Below are 17,688 nucleotides of genomic sequence, written 5' to 3'. Positions count from 1 at the left end.
ATTACATGTCTTTGAATATCAGTCAGGTCTTTTGATCCTTTCTAAAATAAGTCTTAATGGAGAATAGAAGATACATCATTCTTAAGGAGATGACAATTATCTTGTTGGCCTGGCTCGTGTCTCAACTTCCATTCTTAGTCATCTGTATTTCTTGATTTCAAAACAAGGTTGCAGTGGCTACAGCTATATATAGCATTTCATTTTTGGGGTTAAACTCTCTACTAGTCCCTGGTATACAGTTTTCTCATGTAAATTAACCCACTACAAGAAGAAGGATTTTTGAAAATCGACAATAAATGACTAAACAAAGCAACAGTAATAGCAAAGTAAGACTTAGAAAAGATAATCTCCTGCTACCGCCCAGCTGAAAATGTAGCATTATAGTTCTCCTTATTACAAATATCAAATAATTTTATTCCTAGGTCAGAAAAATTTTTTTAAAGAAACAGTGATACAGGATAACAAAATGGAAAACTGGGGGACGGGGAGACACAAGATTATAAACAACATAAGAAAAGTAATTTATTATGAATGCATAGATTTGACAGTAATCCTATACAAGCAAAAAGTACTTCATGAATTTTAGAAATGTAATTCAAGTCTTCCATCCTCTTGAACTTAAAAAGCAAGCTCACATCTGTCAAAAAAACAAAGACCTGGGAACAGAGGTGGGATGGAAGAAGATGCCTGAAGTGGACTCTGTCCATTCAAGCGTATAATCAGAATGAATAATTTACAAGCATACTTTCATCTTCAGTGCCACTAAGAGCTGAATTCTAAGGAGCTCAGGGAGACTGTAACACATCTGCTAACGAAGCTGAATAAGCAGAGGAGACCTAAGCAAAAATGATCCAATAAAACCCGTTCACAAGATTGGAGAAGAAGTTGGGGAACTAAAAAAGGAATGGCAGAAACAGGAGAGACTAGTGCAGTAGTGGTCAGTGACCTATGTCCTTAACTATACCCATTAATTCTGTTTCAGAAAGTCAGATAGCTGTAGTAAGCTAACTAAATCAGAGAGCTAAACTGGGCTAACATTAGCTACATGTACTCCCCATCAAAAGGAATATTTTATAAGATAACAAAAGAGGCAAAATTAGAAAGAAAAACAACTAAGGCATTTGTAGGTCTTTTAATCAAAATAATCAAAAACATACATTCCATTAAGTAGACATATATGAAAAAAATTCTCCAACAATTCACATGTGATTTTTTTCAAATCCATGCCTATTTCATGTACCTTTGAAAGGAGGCATACCAAAACAAAAAGAAGTGGTTTAACGTCTTACACGAAATATACAATCACCCAATAGCTTATAAAACATGATTTATTAGCAATCAAAGGAAACTATGCTTGACATCAAGACAACACAATGCCAAGAAAATCTTTAAAACAGGGTCTCATATCACCTGTTTCTCTACTGGTTTTAAAGAAATGCTACGTTTGTCACCTCAGACTGTATCTTATGAAATTACAGTCAGCATCATTAAATGACAACAAACAATATGCTTAGCCATCTAACCAGCAGGTAAAATTCTGCATCTAAAGATCAGGAGAAATTAAAAATTAAAAAACAAAAAACAAAAATAAAAATAAAGAAGGAAGCTAGGTTAATTCACTCTTTTTTTTTCATAAATGGCACTCTGGCTTCAAGGAAGATTGAGAGAAAAGATTCATTTTAATTCCTACTCCATGTGCTCAGTAAATATGTAAGGTATGTGCCTATTTTAGATACTAGGTATAAAACAGTATTAAAAAAAAAAACAAAATCTCTGGTCTCAAGGGACTTACATTGTTTCAAAAGAATTAATAAATCAATGAAAAATACAAGATATCTAAAAGCGACAAACTGTATGCAAAGAAATAAATAAAATAGGGTGATGTAATATAAAGTGACCAATGGGTACATAAAATTGGGTATTCAGAAGGTCTCTGAAGGACACAACCATGAAATGATCTAATGATTCTCAAAAAAGGGTAAGAACTAAGATTCTACTGTAAGAGCAAGCTTGACATGATTTAGGTACAGAAAGAAAGGCAATGTAAGCTGGAGTCTAGTAAAGAAGGGTTAAAATGGCAGAAGGCGAGGTAACAGACATAGCACCAGATTATTTAGGGCCTTGTTAAGTCAAAGCAATACATTTTTACATTATATCCTTGGATTAGAAGCAGCAGCCTCATGAAACTTAATGTCATGCTTTTCATAAAATAGCTGTTAGGGATACTATTCAGCACACCATGCTCTTCATGACTTCCAAAGGAAAAATTTCTCTCAAATCTCATGTTCAGTAAAAGCTGATCTTTTTCTGAGGAACTGGTATAAATTTACCTGACATGAATTCTGAAATTAATCATGCTCTTTATCCTCTGAACTCCAGAAAATTCAAGGCTGAATTTACTATTAGCTTCTGGCAATTGTATAAACCTTATGGCATCTATTTTTTAAAATAAACTTTCTATTTTAAAGTATTCTTATACACACAGGAAAGTTATGAAAGTAGTGCCATATATCCCCCACCCAGTTTCCCCTATCATTAACATCTTACATGATGAATATGGTACATTTGACAAAATCAGCCAATAATTACACATAATTATATTATAATTTACTCAGAATTCCTTAATTTTACCCAATGTTCTTTTTCTTCCAGGGTCTTTATGGCATCTATTCTCTATATTAAATTTACTGGAACTTTATCTCACTATTCTATCTTTATTTTCCTCTTTTTCTAACCTCCATAACTACTGTTACCTAAAACATTTTATCTAATTCTATACACCTTTCCCAATACTTCTGGAGTAATAAAAAAAATTAGTAGAGAGATATTTCTTGGAAGACACAATTAGCTTTTTCCCAAGTCAATCAGTGCAGTATTATTCAATGTAGTAACACTTTATAAATCTTAAAAAATACAGAGACTCAAGGAGATGTCCAATTAAAGATGCTTTTCAAAGATATCATTTTGGATAAAAATGTAAGATGAATATAAAAATATTTTTACGTTTTAGTAAAACGTTCCGTTTAGTTTAATCTCTTGAATTCTCCTTTTGTTGTCTCATACAGCGTTAGTAATCCTGATTGTTCTTATTGAGCCATGCAACCTTAATGTGGTCTCAGATGGCACAAATCTAAGATGAGAGTGAGGCAAAAAGATCTTTTATAAATCCCTTTCAATTAGAAATGTCGATCTCTTAATTCTATGACCTAGGCTAACTGTCAGATTCTCATTTTTCCACCACAAGCAAAGAGTGGAAACATTAATGCTTCTAAATAAAAGATAAATTTTAAAAAGAGGATGGTAAAATAAAGTTTGAAGCTTTACTTGAAACTAATTCAGAGTATAAACTAAAATAGATTGATCAATACAATGTATAAAGTGTCCAAGTTTATATATATATACATATAAAATCATATGTGTCAAAAGTATCAAAAGTATCCTAAGGAAGGGGCAAGTTTCCCCCAAAACAGACGTTAATATTTACCCAAGTGAATTTGACAAAATTAGACTATGTCAAATGGGTACCACAATTTAAGAGTTCTGTTTTCATATCTATAACAAATTGTCTTGCCTCAAAACAATCTTGATTATTAAGATGGGACTGATTCACTGATGTTAAGGACCTCTAAAAGTTGCAGCTTAATTCAATCTGTCCCAAATATCCAATACTTCATTGAGACCAGGATTTGTAAAAAGCTTATATAGTTTAAAGGCTTTTAGTAGTATTTCCAAAAATTTATCAAAACATTATTCCATGAAAGACTGACTCTAAGGGCCCTAAGTGTGTGTCTGCCTCTCCACATGAAAAAAAAATACACAATTCTAGTCACTTTAATACCCTTATTCTACTGTCATGTATGCTCTACAATTCTTTCTGCAGAAAAATAGTAGACATTTTAATTAATTATGCCATTATTGAAAAATCAAAACGTGGTATAAGGTTTAACATAGAATTTTAAGTCCCTTTCTCAGTCATATACTTCCAAATGTAAATGGCTACCAAAAATAAAAGAAGTCACACAGAAGAGTAGGTAATAATATGTATCAAAGGAGACTAGATATAAATTGATAAGGAATGCCTAAGAATATGTCTTTAAGCATTTTATATATATTATTTCACAATATCAGTACTTCCTAGTTACAATCATAAGACAATTATTTTTAAATAAACGTAAAAACCCTTTATTTTCCATGAATCAATGTATAAGTAAATGGGTTCATGAAATTCATCCTCAAAGGATGAATGAAGCAAAATAACCAAGAATCTGAATGTTCATTTATTTGAATAATAAAACATTCCTTAATTTCTTAAGACACTGAAATTACTTTGGTTGGTTGGTTACTTTTAAATGGGAAAAAAAGCCAACTCATCAGTGAAGAATAAAAGATACTATCTTGAAATCAGAAGAAAATAACCCACTAATGTAAAACATAGCAGTCAATTCCTTATCAACAAAAGTTTTCATATACTGTGCCTTTTATCTAATTCACTTTTATCAAATAAACCACTTTACTCTTTAAGAATCCATTTCAAGATACTTTTCTTTCACTGTAATTATAAATCCATTCCATGTTAAACAAAAATACTATGAAATATGGACAAGCTACTTATTTTACTATACTCATCTTAACAAATCAACAAAAATGTTTTTAATACTAACAATTATGTTAAGTTATAACCATTTAATATATGTAAATAATTCATACAGGTATTACTTATATTCAGTTCAATGCAATGAACATTTTCATAATAAATATCCTACAGATGCTAAGAAAATAATAATTATTATTATTATTAAACTATTAACAAACTTAAGAAGCCTATAAACCTACTGGCTAATTACTGCCTTAAAAAAAGTTATCATTAACCATATTGATCTAAAATTATTAAGGTTATTTATGGCAAGAGTTCTCGACTTTAGTTTCTGGGGATCTATAAAACTATCAATGCCTAGGCTCCTATTTTAATTGGTCTGAGATGGGTAGCAAGTATCAGTATTTATAAAACAAACATAGAAACAAAACACAAGTAAATTAAGTTAATTGTACAGCAGATTTTAGAATCACCAATTTATGGTATACTCCAGTTTTAAGATTTAAAAAAAAAAAAGAAAAGCCTTGCTTGCTGGTACCAAAGGTCTTAAGTCTACTAAAACTTAAGGTGTAGGAAAAAGGAGAGTGAAGAAAAGACAATATTCAAAAAATAATCAAGGTCCAGCAAACATTTTTTTCTTTAAAAATGTTTAAAGTTGAAAGTCCTATCTTGGACTTTGTGATAAATCTGCTCATATTGCATTACTTTATAGATAACTGCTAAATAAAAACCCAGAAATAGAAACTCAATAGCAAGAATAAAGGAATGACAGAAATGATTATCACTTTGATTTGACATCATATAAAAGATAGTAAATTAACATAGTATTACAATGCAAATAAGAGATAAATTACAGTTCCTTTAATAACTTTTCCTAACCTCAGTACTACACAGAACAATGTTTCCGTAAACCACTTTCTGTAAACCACTTTCAATTCTTCAGTGCCTCTAAAGAGAAAAATTCATTTTAAGAAGATAAAAACTACATGGCTTTAGTCTATTTATCTACAGCGTAGAAAGAATGAAAAAGTGCAGAATATTTCCCTTAGGAAAGCAGCACATAAATCTTCATGATCAGCCTACAATACTCCCTTTATAACAGGGTCCAAAGAAGTTAATGTCTCTGGGCAATGAGATAAAGAAAAAGCTATTAACTATAAATACCTATCATTTTAGCATACTTTGACAGAATTCAGTTTTTCTCTAATGTCAGCTAAATGTGTGTAAGAATTACTAGCAACATGACCCAGCATGGAAGGATGAATAAATATTACTATAAATCTCAACACATCTCAGTATATCTTTGTTATAAACCAGGCAGCAAAACTTAAAAAAAAAAATTAAGGATACATAGACCAATCTTAGAATAAAATTAAAATAATCAATATTAAAGCACATTACACAGAGTGAGGAAATCAGTTTAATTTCCATTTTTCTTACATTCTTAAAATATTTTGAGGATATATTCTTTAAGACACATAAAGAGATAATAAACCAATAAAGAACTAAACAGTCTGATAAATCTTGTGTCTTCTGTTAAATATTAGAGAATTAAATATATGATAATCCAAAATTCAATGACAAATTACAAAATTAACACATAAGTTCCAACACCCTGGTAAAGATTTTGAGATGTTGAACGAAGTACATTTTGAATTCAGAATGGTTAGGGATGAAAGACACACATTTCTATGTCACTAAAGACAATGAGTTTTTAATTATAGATCTATAGTTTTAAGAAATAACTTCATAGTCATCTCTCCTGAAAATGCGATGCAAATTTTTAAAAGAATATGAACACTCCCTCAAGAAATAGTTGTTGAATTAGCGCTCAATTATTTACTGATATAAAAACTCCTACAACTTTAACTTACAACTCTCCAAACCTATCAAAGGTGAAATATAAAGAATGAGCTGGTGAGCAGAAGCTGAGGCAACAGAAAAGGAAGGATAAATAAAGATAACTGGAAAGATAACCACTGCCCTTAGATCAGTCATTTTATAACTGCCAAAACGTGCACATGCATACATATACATGCTTATATCACACACACACTTAGAGCAAATATGTTCCATTGTTTTACTAGTCCCAGTCTAAAGGCAAGACAGAAATAGAAAGACAAATCTGTGTTGCCCAGATGAATTATGAACTAAGGATTCACAGATGGGTGGATGGATGGATGAATAGACAAACAGATATAAAAATACATTGTTGGGGGAGAAGGAGTATGACACAGATAAGAACTTTAACTCTAAATCATTATCTGTGATTCACAATGCTAAGGTGATTTAAGGACATAAAAAGAGATCCACTGTAGGGTAAACATGAGCTAAACAAAAAAAAATTTTTATTGAAATATAAAGTAACCATAGTAAATATTATAAAAAAAAGATTTATATAATCAGGCAGGTTATATTAGTTTTATACTGTTCAGTTTAAAATATCTTTCCTTAAAAAGAGGTTTTATGTGGCTAAACGTAGAAGTTAATGCATCTTACCTTCCACAGAAGGTGCCTGGTCTTGAGCTGAATACAGCATATCCTTAAAAGCCTATTAGAAAGAAAGGAAAGAAATACATAAAACCATGAGCAACCTTTACAATACAAGCACTCTGAGCTAAACAATTACTTCTTTTTTAATATCCAGACAATGACTACATATGGGTCCCTAAACTAAGAATTTAGCTAAAACTTCAATTAACTTTAATAAGCTAAAACCCAAATATTATACTTTCATATCAATCTAGTATTGTCCCATTTTTAAGATGAGGGCTAATGTGTACACTTTAAAAATTAAGGGGCATTTGGAAAAGAATGAAAAATCACCTGAGAGATCATAAACTCTATTAACTAAAAAAAAAAAAAAATAGTGACAGAAACTGAGAATGGTCCTAGAGGAATACAACAGAACACTGCATAAGAAAATACAAAACACTGGATACAGATTTTTTTTTAATTGTGTTATCATATACATAAAAATAAAATTCACTATCTTAACCATTTTCAAGCATACAGTTCAGTAATGTTAAGTACATTTACACTGTTGTGTAGACAATCTCCAGAACTCTCTTTATCTTAGATATAAACACTTTTTAATGGAGGTCTGGAAAGTCCTCCATGAGAGCTTAGGACCGTAAAGATACAGGTTATCACTGTTTTTTTCCAAACCAATAAATTAATTAACAACCATATTTAGGTAGTTAAATGGTAGCAGTTTGGTCTCTCAATAAGTGTTTCTGGGACAGGAATGAAAAGCATTCTCCAAATCTATCAAAATGGAAGAATCAATTAAGTGGATAAGCTCCAGACCAGAAGAGCTGGTCATAAGTTTAGGTTACTTTATCCAGTCCCATAGCTTCAAAGCTTCAAATACCATCTAACCATTGGTGATTCCTGAATTGGCCTCCAGCATTCCTCAACCTCGGGACAACCGACATCTGGGGACAGATAACTGTTGTGGGGGGCTGTTCTGTGCATAATAGGATTTTTAGTACTATCTCTGGCATCTAGAGATTCATTAGATACCAGAAGCAATCCTACCCCACTCCCTTACCATCAAAGCTGTGACAACCAAGAATGTCTCCAGACACTGCCATTTGTCCCCTGGGAGACAAAAATCATCCTTCCCCAGAAACACTGGCCTAGAGTCATTCCAGCATATAAAAACCAAAAAAAGAATAAATAAACCTCCAGGGTAACCCACTCTGTATTCAAGTCTAGTAAATTATATTCTTTCCAAGTGAATTTATCATTTACTTTACATTAGTGGCCAACCTGTCAGTTCCATGACTAACCCTAACAAGTCTGACAATAAAAAGTCAAAAAGACTTCCAATGAAATAAGGAAAATTAAAAATTTTAAGTCAATGCATTTTTGTTAATTTTAGCCCATGCTTTATAAAAAATTTTATAGGAAAATTATGTATATATAAAAATTTTAATGTCATACACATCTAAATCCAAAAATATTCAATACGATTCACTATATAGAAGTTGAGGCAATACAGTAATGCAATGTAGTATAATATAAAATATTTGCTTTTTATTTCAGGTTCTTGGCATAAAGCTCTGAAAATCTTTGCAATTTACTGTCTTTTGTATACTAATGAGATGACTCATGGCTGGGGGACAGGGTGGAGGGGTTCCTTAAGATAACTTCAGGATGGGGGGAAGGGGGTTGCTGTCCAGAAAAACCAACCACCTGATTAATGTGATTAGATGGTTAAAACTTTCAGACCTCTGAGAAAGAGAAAGTAGCTGAAGATTGAGTTCAACCACCAACAGCCAAAGATTTAAACAATCACGCCTATATAATGAAACTTCCATAGAAATTCCAAAAAACTTCAGGGTTCAGAGACCTCCCAAACTGATGAACACATTGATGTGCTGGGGGAGGACTCAGATGTTCTGTGCCACCCCTGTCCCCATATACCTTGCCCTATGCATCTCTTCCATTTGGCTGTTCCTAAATTGTATCCTTTATAATAAATTTATACCAAGTATGGCACTTTCATGAATCCTGTGAGTCATTCTAGAAAATTATCAAACCTGGGGAAGGGAGACTCATAGGAACCTCCAAACTGGTAGTCAGCCAGGCAGAAGTGTGGGTAGTCTGCATACCCGATTTGTAACTGGCACCTTAAGTTGGGGCAATCTTGTGAGGCTAAGCCCTTAGCCTGCGGGGTCAGACAGGAACTGACACTCCAGAGTGTCAGAACTGAACTGCATTAAGACACCCAATTGTTGTCAGAGAAATGGTCAGTGGTGTCAGAAAAAAAAGAACTACATTTGGTGTCAGAACCGGTGACAGAAAACACCCAAACAGAAATCTTTTTGGAAAACCTTTAATTGTGGGCCACAGCTTTTCTAAGATTACGTTTGCAGCTCAGCCTCATGTTTACTGACCATTAATTCTTAAACTTACGTGTTTGCAAAAGCCCTAAGTGAGTATGACAAAGGTATAGAACTTCTTTTAAGAAACATGTATATACACTCACTATATTCTTTACAATTTCAGGTATCTTAGGGACCACTAACATCTAGTCTAAAAAAAGAATTTAGTTCAGAAGATCTTATCAAACATCAGAAAGTCTTTATTTCAGCTCACAGACTGGAATTTTATATTAAAGTCCTATACAAGTACAGAGTGGTGGTTATGTTATAGTTCTTCCATAGAATATTTTAAGGGGGTAAATGAATAGATTGCTTAGAGCAGAGTAAACCTCTAATAGCAGAAAAATTTAAGAAGGAACAAAAAACTCCAGCCAAAGAACACTTAAGGAAATAAATCTATCATTGGAGCAGGTAATATCAGAGACTCAAAATGTCTGAATGAAGTTCTTCTACTTTTGAAATATGACAGCCATGTGTACCAAAATCAAATGATATTATCAGTAACCAAATAAACCACCAATGACTAGCAGAGTGGCTTGTATGCAGTAGGAGCTCAATAAATAGTTCTTGAATTCAAGAGGGTTTCTTCTTTGGAGAAAATTGCTTTAAAGATGATTACTAATAAGCACATTGAAAAAGCACACTAAGAATCTCTGATATGTAATGAAAATGAAATAATTTGCAAAAGAAAGGCTTACCAAATTAAGTTTTTAAAAGATGATTTAAATTTTATAAAATGAAAAATTATGATAGCCTTCATTTTGATTATAAAACTAAATCATAATTTCATTTAAATCAAGACAACTCTTGGTGAAATCAGAGACAACTCTTTTTACTACTTACTATGAGTTTTCCTCTGAAAAGAAACCCTCTGTTTTTCATAGTAACAGTCTCTAGAGAACTCTGTAAATAGGATACCACTCCCTGCCTGTGACAAGAGAATAGATCCCCAACTGGAAACTAGGGGGGAAAAACCTACAAAGTATTGTCTGTATTAGTACCTATGGACTGTTTGTCTATAATATGAGTCACCCAGAACACTTGCCTAGGTTGAGAGCAGTACATCCAAATACACAAAACAACAAATTCGAAGAATTTCCTCAATTCATGCAAATCAGTATGTATTCATGTGCATTACAGAAGATTTCTTTGATTTCCAAAGGATTCAAAGCAATCCTTTACATCAGCATCTCTACTGTAATTTCTGAGTATTAAATTATTTTTGTTATAATGTTACTGAAATATATATATAAACTAGGACAAAACTCTCAGCACTCATAACAATGCATAAAACAGTAAAATCTTACAAATTAAATCCAAACACAACCACAAAACCAATATTCAATCAACAACATTCACATGGCAGGAAAGATGTTTGCTGAAACAAAATCTCAACTGGTAACAGGAATACAGTGCTGACTGCCAATTCACCTGTTCCTTGTTTGGAATGCCTGTGTGACTTTGCGTCAGACGGGAACTACCGTGAGGCTACACAGTACACTGGTAAGGAGCTATGGTGTCAGGGGATGTGCATAACTCTACCAGCTTAGACACTTAGCGCTACCACAGCTACCACCTTAGCTGTGTAACCTTTGGAAAATTAACTTCTCTATACTTCAGTGCCCTCATCTGTAAAACAGGAATAGTAATCACATATACCTCACAGGTCTATTGTGAGAATTAAAAACTTAAAACACAAATCCTCATATTAATTCTGATTCATGATTATATATGAAGAGTACTTAGTGCAGTACTCTATTTGAAACCACTTATAGCACTTAAAATTTCCACCTTATGTTTTAATTATTTGTGTCACTTGTTCCCCATTTGACTATAAAGTCAGGGTTTTAGCCACCTTGCTTGTACTCATATAAAAGAGTCACGTTATAAATATTTCTACATTATTTCATATCATCATGAAAGAATTCACTAAGTTTTATTAATTCAATGAATGTTGTTGGATACCTATTCTGGGCACTATGCCAGGCTCTAAAGAAGTAATGATTGTATTTCAGTAAAACTGCAGGTGGGGGGAGAATATGCATACAACAGAATATTATTCAGCCTTAAAAAAAGAAGAAAAGTCTGTCATATATTACAACTTGATGAACCTTGAGAACCTTATGCTAAGTGAAATAAGCCAGTCACAAAAAGACAAATACTGCATAATACCATTTATATGAGGTATCTAAAGTAGTTGAATTTTTAGAAACAGAAAGTAAAATGGTAGTTGCCAGGGGCTGGGGGAGGGAGGAAATGGGGAGTTGCTGTTTCATGGGTATGGAGTTTCAGTTTTGCAAGATGAAAAGCACTGGAGATCTGTTATACAACAGTGTGCATATATTTAATACTCCTGTACCGGGTTTATTTGTCTCATCATCTGGATTATCACTCATGTTTTCCTGACACTTACACTTAAAAATTGTTAAGACTGTAAATTTTATGTATTTTTTTTACCACAATAAAAGTAATGGTTAAAATAGAGAAAGAAAGGAAGTAACAAAGAAAGGAAGAAAGAAAGAATAAAACATGAAGACAGGCATATACATAGATAAATTTTAATACAATATGTTAAGTATTTTAAAAATGATCAAAGCATATTGAAGGCCTAATGTGTAGCAGTAAAGAAAAAAAGAAAAAAGAAAAGAAAAAAGTAGGTGATATACAGTAAAGAAGGAGCTACCAAGAAGCAAAATAGAAAGATTAGACAAGCAACTAAACATAAACTAAGAATTAAAGATCACCAAGATTGTGAGCATAGGTAAAGAGAAGGATGGTTAGTGATACAATTAACCAAGGTACAAAAAAAACAAAGAAAAAACTAGGGCAAAGAGAAAATAGAAGTTTGGGTTAGCAAACCACTTTAGGTATCCAGGGGACAACTGAGATGGCCAGCAGACAGATGAAAACAGATACCTACAATTTGGAAAATAGGTCAGAGCTAGTGGTTAAGAGTTGGAAATTATCCATATAAAGGTGATCTGAAACTGCCTAGGCTCTAAGTAAATGAAATTTTTCAGGAAATGAGAAGTGGGCCAAGATCTGAATCTTCTGGAAACAAAACAACAGAGAAGACAATAAGGAAAAAAATCAGATGTATACAGTGCCACAAGAATTAAAGGAGCATTTCAAGAAGGAAGATATATTAAAAATTACCAAAAGCTGCTTAGAGAAGAAATAGCTACACCTCCATGTTTGCTGTAGCATTATTCACAATAACCAAGACATGGAAACAACCTAAGTGTCTGTCAAAAGATAAATGGATAAATAAGTTGTGAGATACACATGCACAATGGAATATTATTCAGGCACGGGAAAGAAGGAAATCCAGCCATTTGTAATAACTTGCATAAACCCTACATATGCTAAATGAAATAAATCAGAGAAAGACAAATACTGTATGATATCACTTGTATGTGAAATCTAAAAAAGCCAAACTCAAAGAACACTAGAATGCTGCTTACCTGAGGCTGGGGGGTGGGGGAAATGGGAAGGTACTGGTCAAAGGTTACAAACTTCCAGTTACAAGACTAACGAGTTCTGATCATTTAATGTACAGCATGGTGATTATAGCTAATAATACAATATTATATACTTAAAGGTTGCAAAGACAGTAGATGTTAAATGGTCTCACCACAAAAAAGAAATGGTAATTATGTAATGGGGTAGAGGTGTTGGCTAATGCTACAAAGGTAATGATCTGTAATCTATAAATGTATCAAATACATCAAATACTATACACCTTAAATTTAAACAATGTTATATGTCAATTACATCTCAATAAAACTGGGGAAATTTTTTTTTTTGGAAGTCCAGGATTTGGGTCAAGAAAAAAAGGGAAAAAAAGAAAGAAACAGTCCCCCCACTTTTTTGTGTATCTAAATATGCATTACCAATAGTTTCTTCTTCAGTTGCAATGGTATTCAAGCATGCTTTATCATGAGAAATGATAGAGAGAAACCTGGCATTCAAGATGACCTGAGAATTGTACACAGGAAGATTCTAGGAAAGTTAAAAAGACTGTTCATCATCACGATACTGCTAATGTTGATAAAATTCCTGAAAATTTGATTTAAAAAAGAAGACTAAGAACATTTGAGTTGAAACAGCAATCAAGGAAGGATTCCGTATGCTAATAATTGTTCTGTTTCTTGAGCTGGATGGTGAATATAGATGCCTATTTGTCTGTCTGTCTATCTATCTGTGTATCTATCTATCTAATTGGAATGCTGCAACTGAACTACAAAGAAAGAAAAATAGCTAACATTACAATGCCTAGACTCTGACTTTCAACTTTAGAGCTTATAACTTAAAGTATCCACATGCAAGAGTAATAAAATATAATCTTAAATTAAAGGGAAGAAAGATAAAAAGCTGCTTAGAGATCAAGAAGAGACTAGTCACCTTCAAAAAAATGGTTTCAGTCAAGTGATGGGGCAGAAGCTAGGTTAGACTGGGCTGAATACACATGAGTGCTGAAGATCTGACGGCCACAAATACTGGTCAGTTATAAAAGTAGTAACAGTTACCTTTACTGAATGCCTACTATCAGATATTGTTTAGAGTATTTTAAACACACTACTTTAACAGAGGCCCATAACTCTCTGATGTAAATATGATTCTCATTTTACCACTGGAGATGTGAAAATTATTAAAGTATCTTACCCAAGTACTACTCATTCTATAATCCATCTTTCTTTGAGAAAAAGACACATGGCCCTCTATTTCAAGTGAAATCTTACTTTTTAAGATTTACCTCTACTTTTGGCCTCTCAATTTTCTGATACTCTCCCTTTTATTTCCAAAATTTTTCTAAACCATTAAATTTTTATATCAGGTGTGGTAATTAGCCTCTGAAATGGCCCCCAGTGATTTTTGCCTCCTGGTAGTAATGCTCATGTGCAATCCCCTCTCATACAGATCACTGCATAACCAATAGAATATTGCATAAATGAAAGAGCACTTCTTCCAAGACTAGGACATAAAAGGCACTGCAGTGTTCACCTTTGCTCTCTCTTGGATTACCCACTCTGGGGAAAGCCAGCCACGAAAAAACTGAAGTGGCCCCATGGAGAGGTCCAAGTAGTAAGGAACTAAGGCCTCCTGAAAAAAGCCAGCATAAAGCTGTCAACCATCTGAGTGAGTCATCCTAGAATCAGATCCAGCCTGAATCAAGCCTTGAGATGACTGCAGCCCTTACTGACATCTTATGACTTCAACCTCATGTAATATCCTGAGCCAGAACCACCCAGTTAAGCTACCGCCAAACTCTTAACACACACAGTGTAAGATAATAAACATTTATTATTGTTTTAAGCCACTAGGTTTTGAGTAACTTTTTATATAGCAATAAACAATTAATACATGAAGTTAGATTCGAAAATCATTTTTGTATTACAGAATATAACATTATTAAATAATAACCAACATCTTCGGCTGGTCTTGTTCAAAGTACCTAAAATTTTTATTCCTATAAAAATACAAAAATTACGGAAAGGAAGACTATGACAAGGTTTCAAGTAACTGATTTACTTAGCGATAATAAGCAAAACTGTATTCCCACATGTCACAGTCACCAACATCGTAATTTAAGTTACACTGAACGCCCTTAAAGTCATACAGCCGCACTTCTGAGCTGGAACAGGTCTGACAGAATAAAGCAGCATCTTCCTTGTCTAAAGATCCTATTCTGACAAAAAAAAAAAAAAAAAAAAAAGCTGGTAACAAATGCTGTCTTCTAACTAAATCTGTATGGCTCATTCTCATTCTTACATTTATTGTGGTAACAGATGTAAATTCTGAGGGCAGAGAGCAATCTCAGGTCAGCTCTTATAGGCCACAGCATCCAGCACAGAACAAGTTCAAAATATGTTTGTAAACTGCACAGACCTTGTAATACAAAACCTAAATATCTAAAGTCAGTATATCAGTTAATTTTTAAGTGTTAGTTATTGTTATTTTATTGAATTGTTTTATAGCATTTCTACTGTCATGAAATATCAAAATGTGAATTCCTTTCTTGTCTTTCCCAATTTTCATTACCTTTTATTTCTACAAAAAAACTCAAGCCTCTTTCATTTACTAGTCCCAAGAAAAGTTCTTAGTGCTTTTGGCTTCCAGCCTTCTTTAATATATACGGTTTATATAGGTAGGTAAAAACATGTTGAATTCTTCCCAAATATAATAGTTATGGCAACATAAAATTCTCACTCTGCTCTTAGTAACAGTTTGCCAGCTTATCTGAAAGAATACAAAAAGGAACCTAAAGGTTCTGCAGTGTTGTCTCCTATAAATCTATAAAAATTCTAATTCATGAGTCTCAGACCACTTCACAGCTCCAGTTTGAATACTGTAAAACCCAAATAAACTAGGTATTCTGTACAGGCTAAATAATGTTTCCCACATACATATTCCTATTTGTCAAAACTGAAGGTATTTGTACTTACTAAGATACTACCGTATTTCACTGAGTCTAAGATATCATCAATTGTTAACATGCATAATTATTTCACAGAACATTAAGAAAAACATTACCAATTAACCACATGATATGTCTAAAATGAATCTGTTTCAAAGATACTGGAATGCAGGAACAGGGAATGTGCATCTTTGAATCTATAAAATACAGTCTTTCACTTGGTCAAAAATGTAGTTTCTCAAGCATTGGATTCTAAAAGTTCAGCTACCATCACCTGGCTTCCAAGAAATTTCATGACACTGAAAAGAGGGTCTTGTTATACTGAAAAGATTGAATACCAACACCCTAAAATAAATGCCTGTTGAATAAATGAATAAAAGTTACTCCTATGGTTTATTTTTAATGATGATAGAAATTAACAGGTACTTTACTCAAAAATATCTTCTATAGGTCAGGCCCTTGCTGGCACTTTCACGTATTATTATATCTAATTCTCAAAGTAACCTTGAATGGTAAATATTACCCCCATTTTACACACAAGAAAACTGAGGTTCAGAGAAATAAAATAACTGTTTAAAAGTCTCACAGCCAATAAATAATGGAAATGCAATTCAAGTAAAAAGTTCAGATAAAATTAAAGGTTCTTTCTCTACTTCGAAATGAATGGATCCCATATATCCTCAAAATATCTTCTACTTTATCCTACACATTCCTAAAGGTTCTATCCTATTTTCCTCACTCTGTTAATAGTTAAATTTCTCAAATGAAAAGTACACATGTATTGTCTCAATGACTTTAACCTCTTAAAATCTAGAATAAAGTTAGCCGAAGACAATTTATGTTCAGAATTCACTAATAAGCAACTTTTGTCATATCCAAAGACCTACCCTTAATCCTCATTCTCACTGACCTGTCTACAAAATATGTAACTGCTGATGGTCCATTTACCCTTAAGATCTTTAACTCTAGTGACAGTGTTTTTTACAAGATTTCCTCTATTTGTGTCTCTGTTTTTCTGCCTCAAATACCTTCCCTTAGTGAATTAATTCTTTAATTACTATCTCAATTATAATAAATCCTATCTTTGATAAATTTTTTATAATTTTTCTAATTCTACCTACTTATCTCTACATATAGACATTTCATGCATGAAATCAGCATATTTAAATCTGATTTCATGAATTTACCATCTCTAGAAGTAGCTATTCTCTACCAGTTTCCCTAAGTTTAAATCACTATATTAAATTTTTCCCTTCTTCAACCCCTATATCTGGCTATTCATCCAACTTCTGTTATTTAAAGCATAAATATTGAAGCACCTACATAAATCACTGTGCTAAGCAACAGAAAGCGATAGGTTAAAAAATGTTTAATAGTATTACTTTACATTTACTAATGATATTTTTATTTAATTTCAAATATTAATGAGAAAAAAGATCTAACTACTAAAAGTATGCCTCCAATTATACAACTTGGAAGGGAGATGTTACTTTAACAGGATATTCTGTGTTTAACAGGACAGGTTCACAAAATATGCATTAAATTATTATTATTAATTATTGATATATTGTTTAAAATTTTAAATCATAATTTAAGTTGATTAAACAATGGCTTAATAAATGCTTCTTAGATAGGTCTTATGTTAAATAATATTGTCTCTAAAATGGAAGTAAGAAAGGTCAAGGGGGAATTTCAAAATTCTGCATTTGATAGTAATCTCTTTCCCTAAAACATTTTCTTCTCTAATACTCTAGACTTACAAATCAATCCAGAAATTCTAATAA

General features: G+C 32.6%; 1 protein-coding gene across 1 annotated transcript in view; it reads right to left on the bottom strand.

Moving 5' to 3' along the window:
* Positions 1-17,688, bottom strand: part of XPR1 (xenotropic and polytropic retrovirus receptor 1) — a 164,152-nt gene that overhangs the window by 133,825 nt on the left and 12,639 nt on the right. Inside the window, exon 2 of the mRNA XM_074349896.1 lies at positions 7,094-7,145. Within this exon, the coding sequence (XP_074205997.1) occupies positions 7,094-7,145 (52 nt within the window). The remainder of the gene's footprint in view (positions 1-7,093; positions 7,146-17,688) is intronic.

This window comes from Camelus bactrianus, chromosome 21 (assembly GCF_048773025.1).
Source record: "Camelus bactrianus isolate YW-2024 breed Bactrian camel chromosome 21, ASM4877302v1, whole genome shotgun sequence".
Taxonomy (NCBI): Eukaryota; Metazoa; Chordata; class Mammalia; order Artiodactyla; family Camelidae; genus Camelus; species Camelus bactrianus.
The sequence above is the reverse complement of the archived record's forward strand: the minus strand, read 5'-3'. Positions and strand labels throughout refer to the sequence as shown.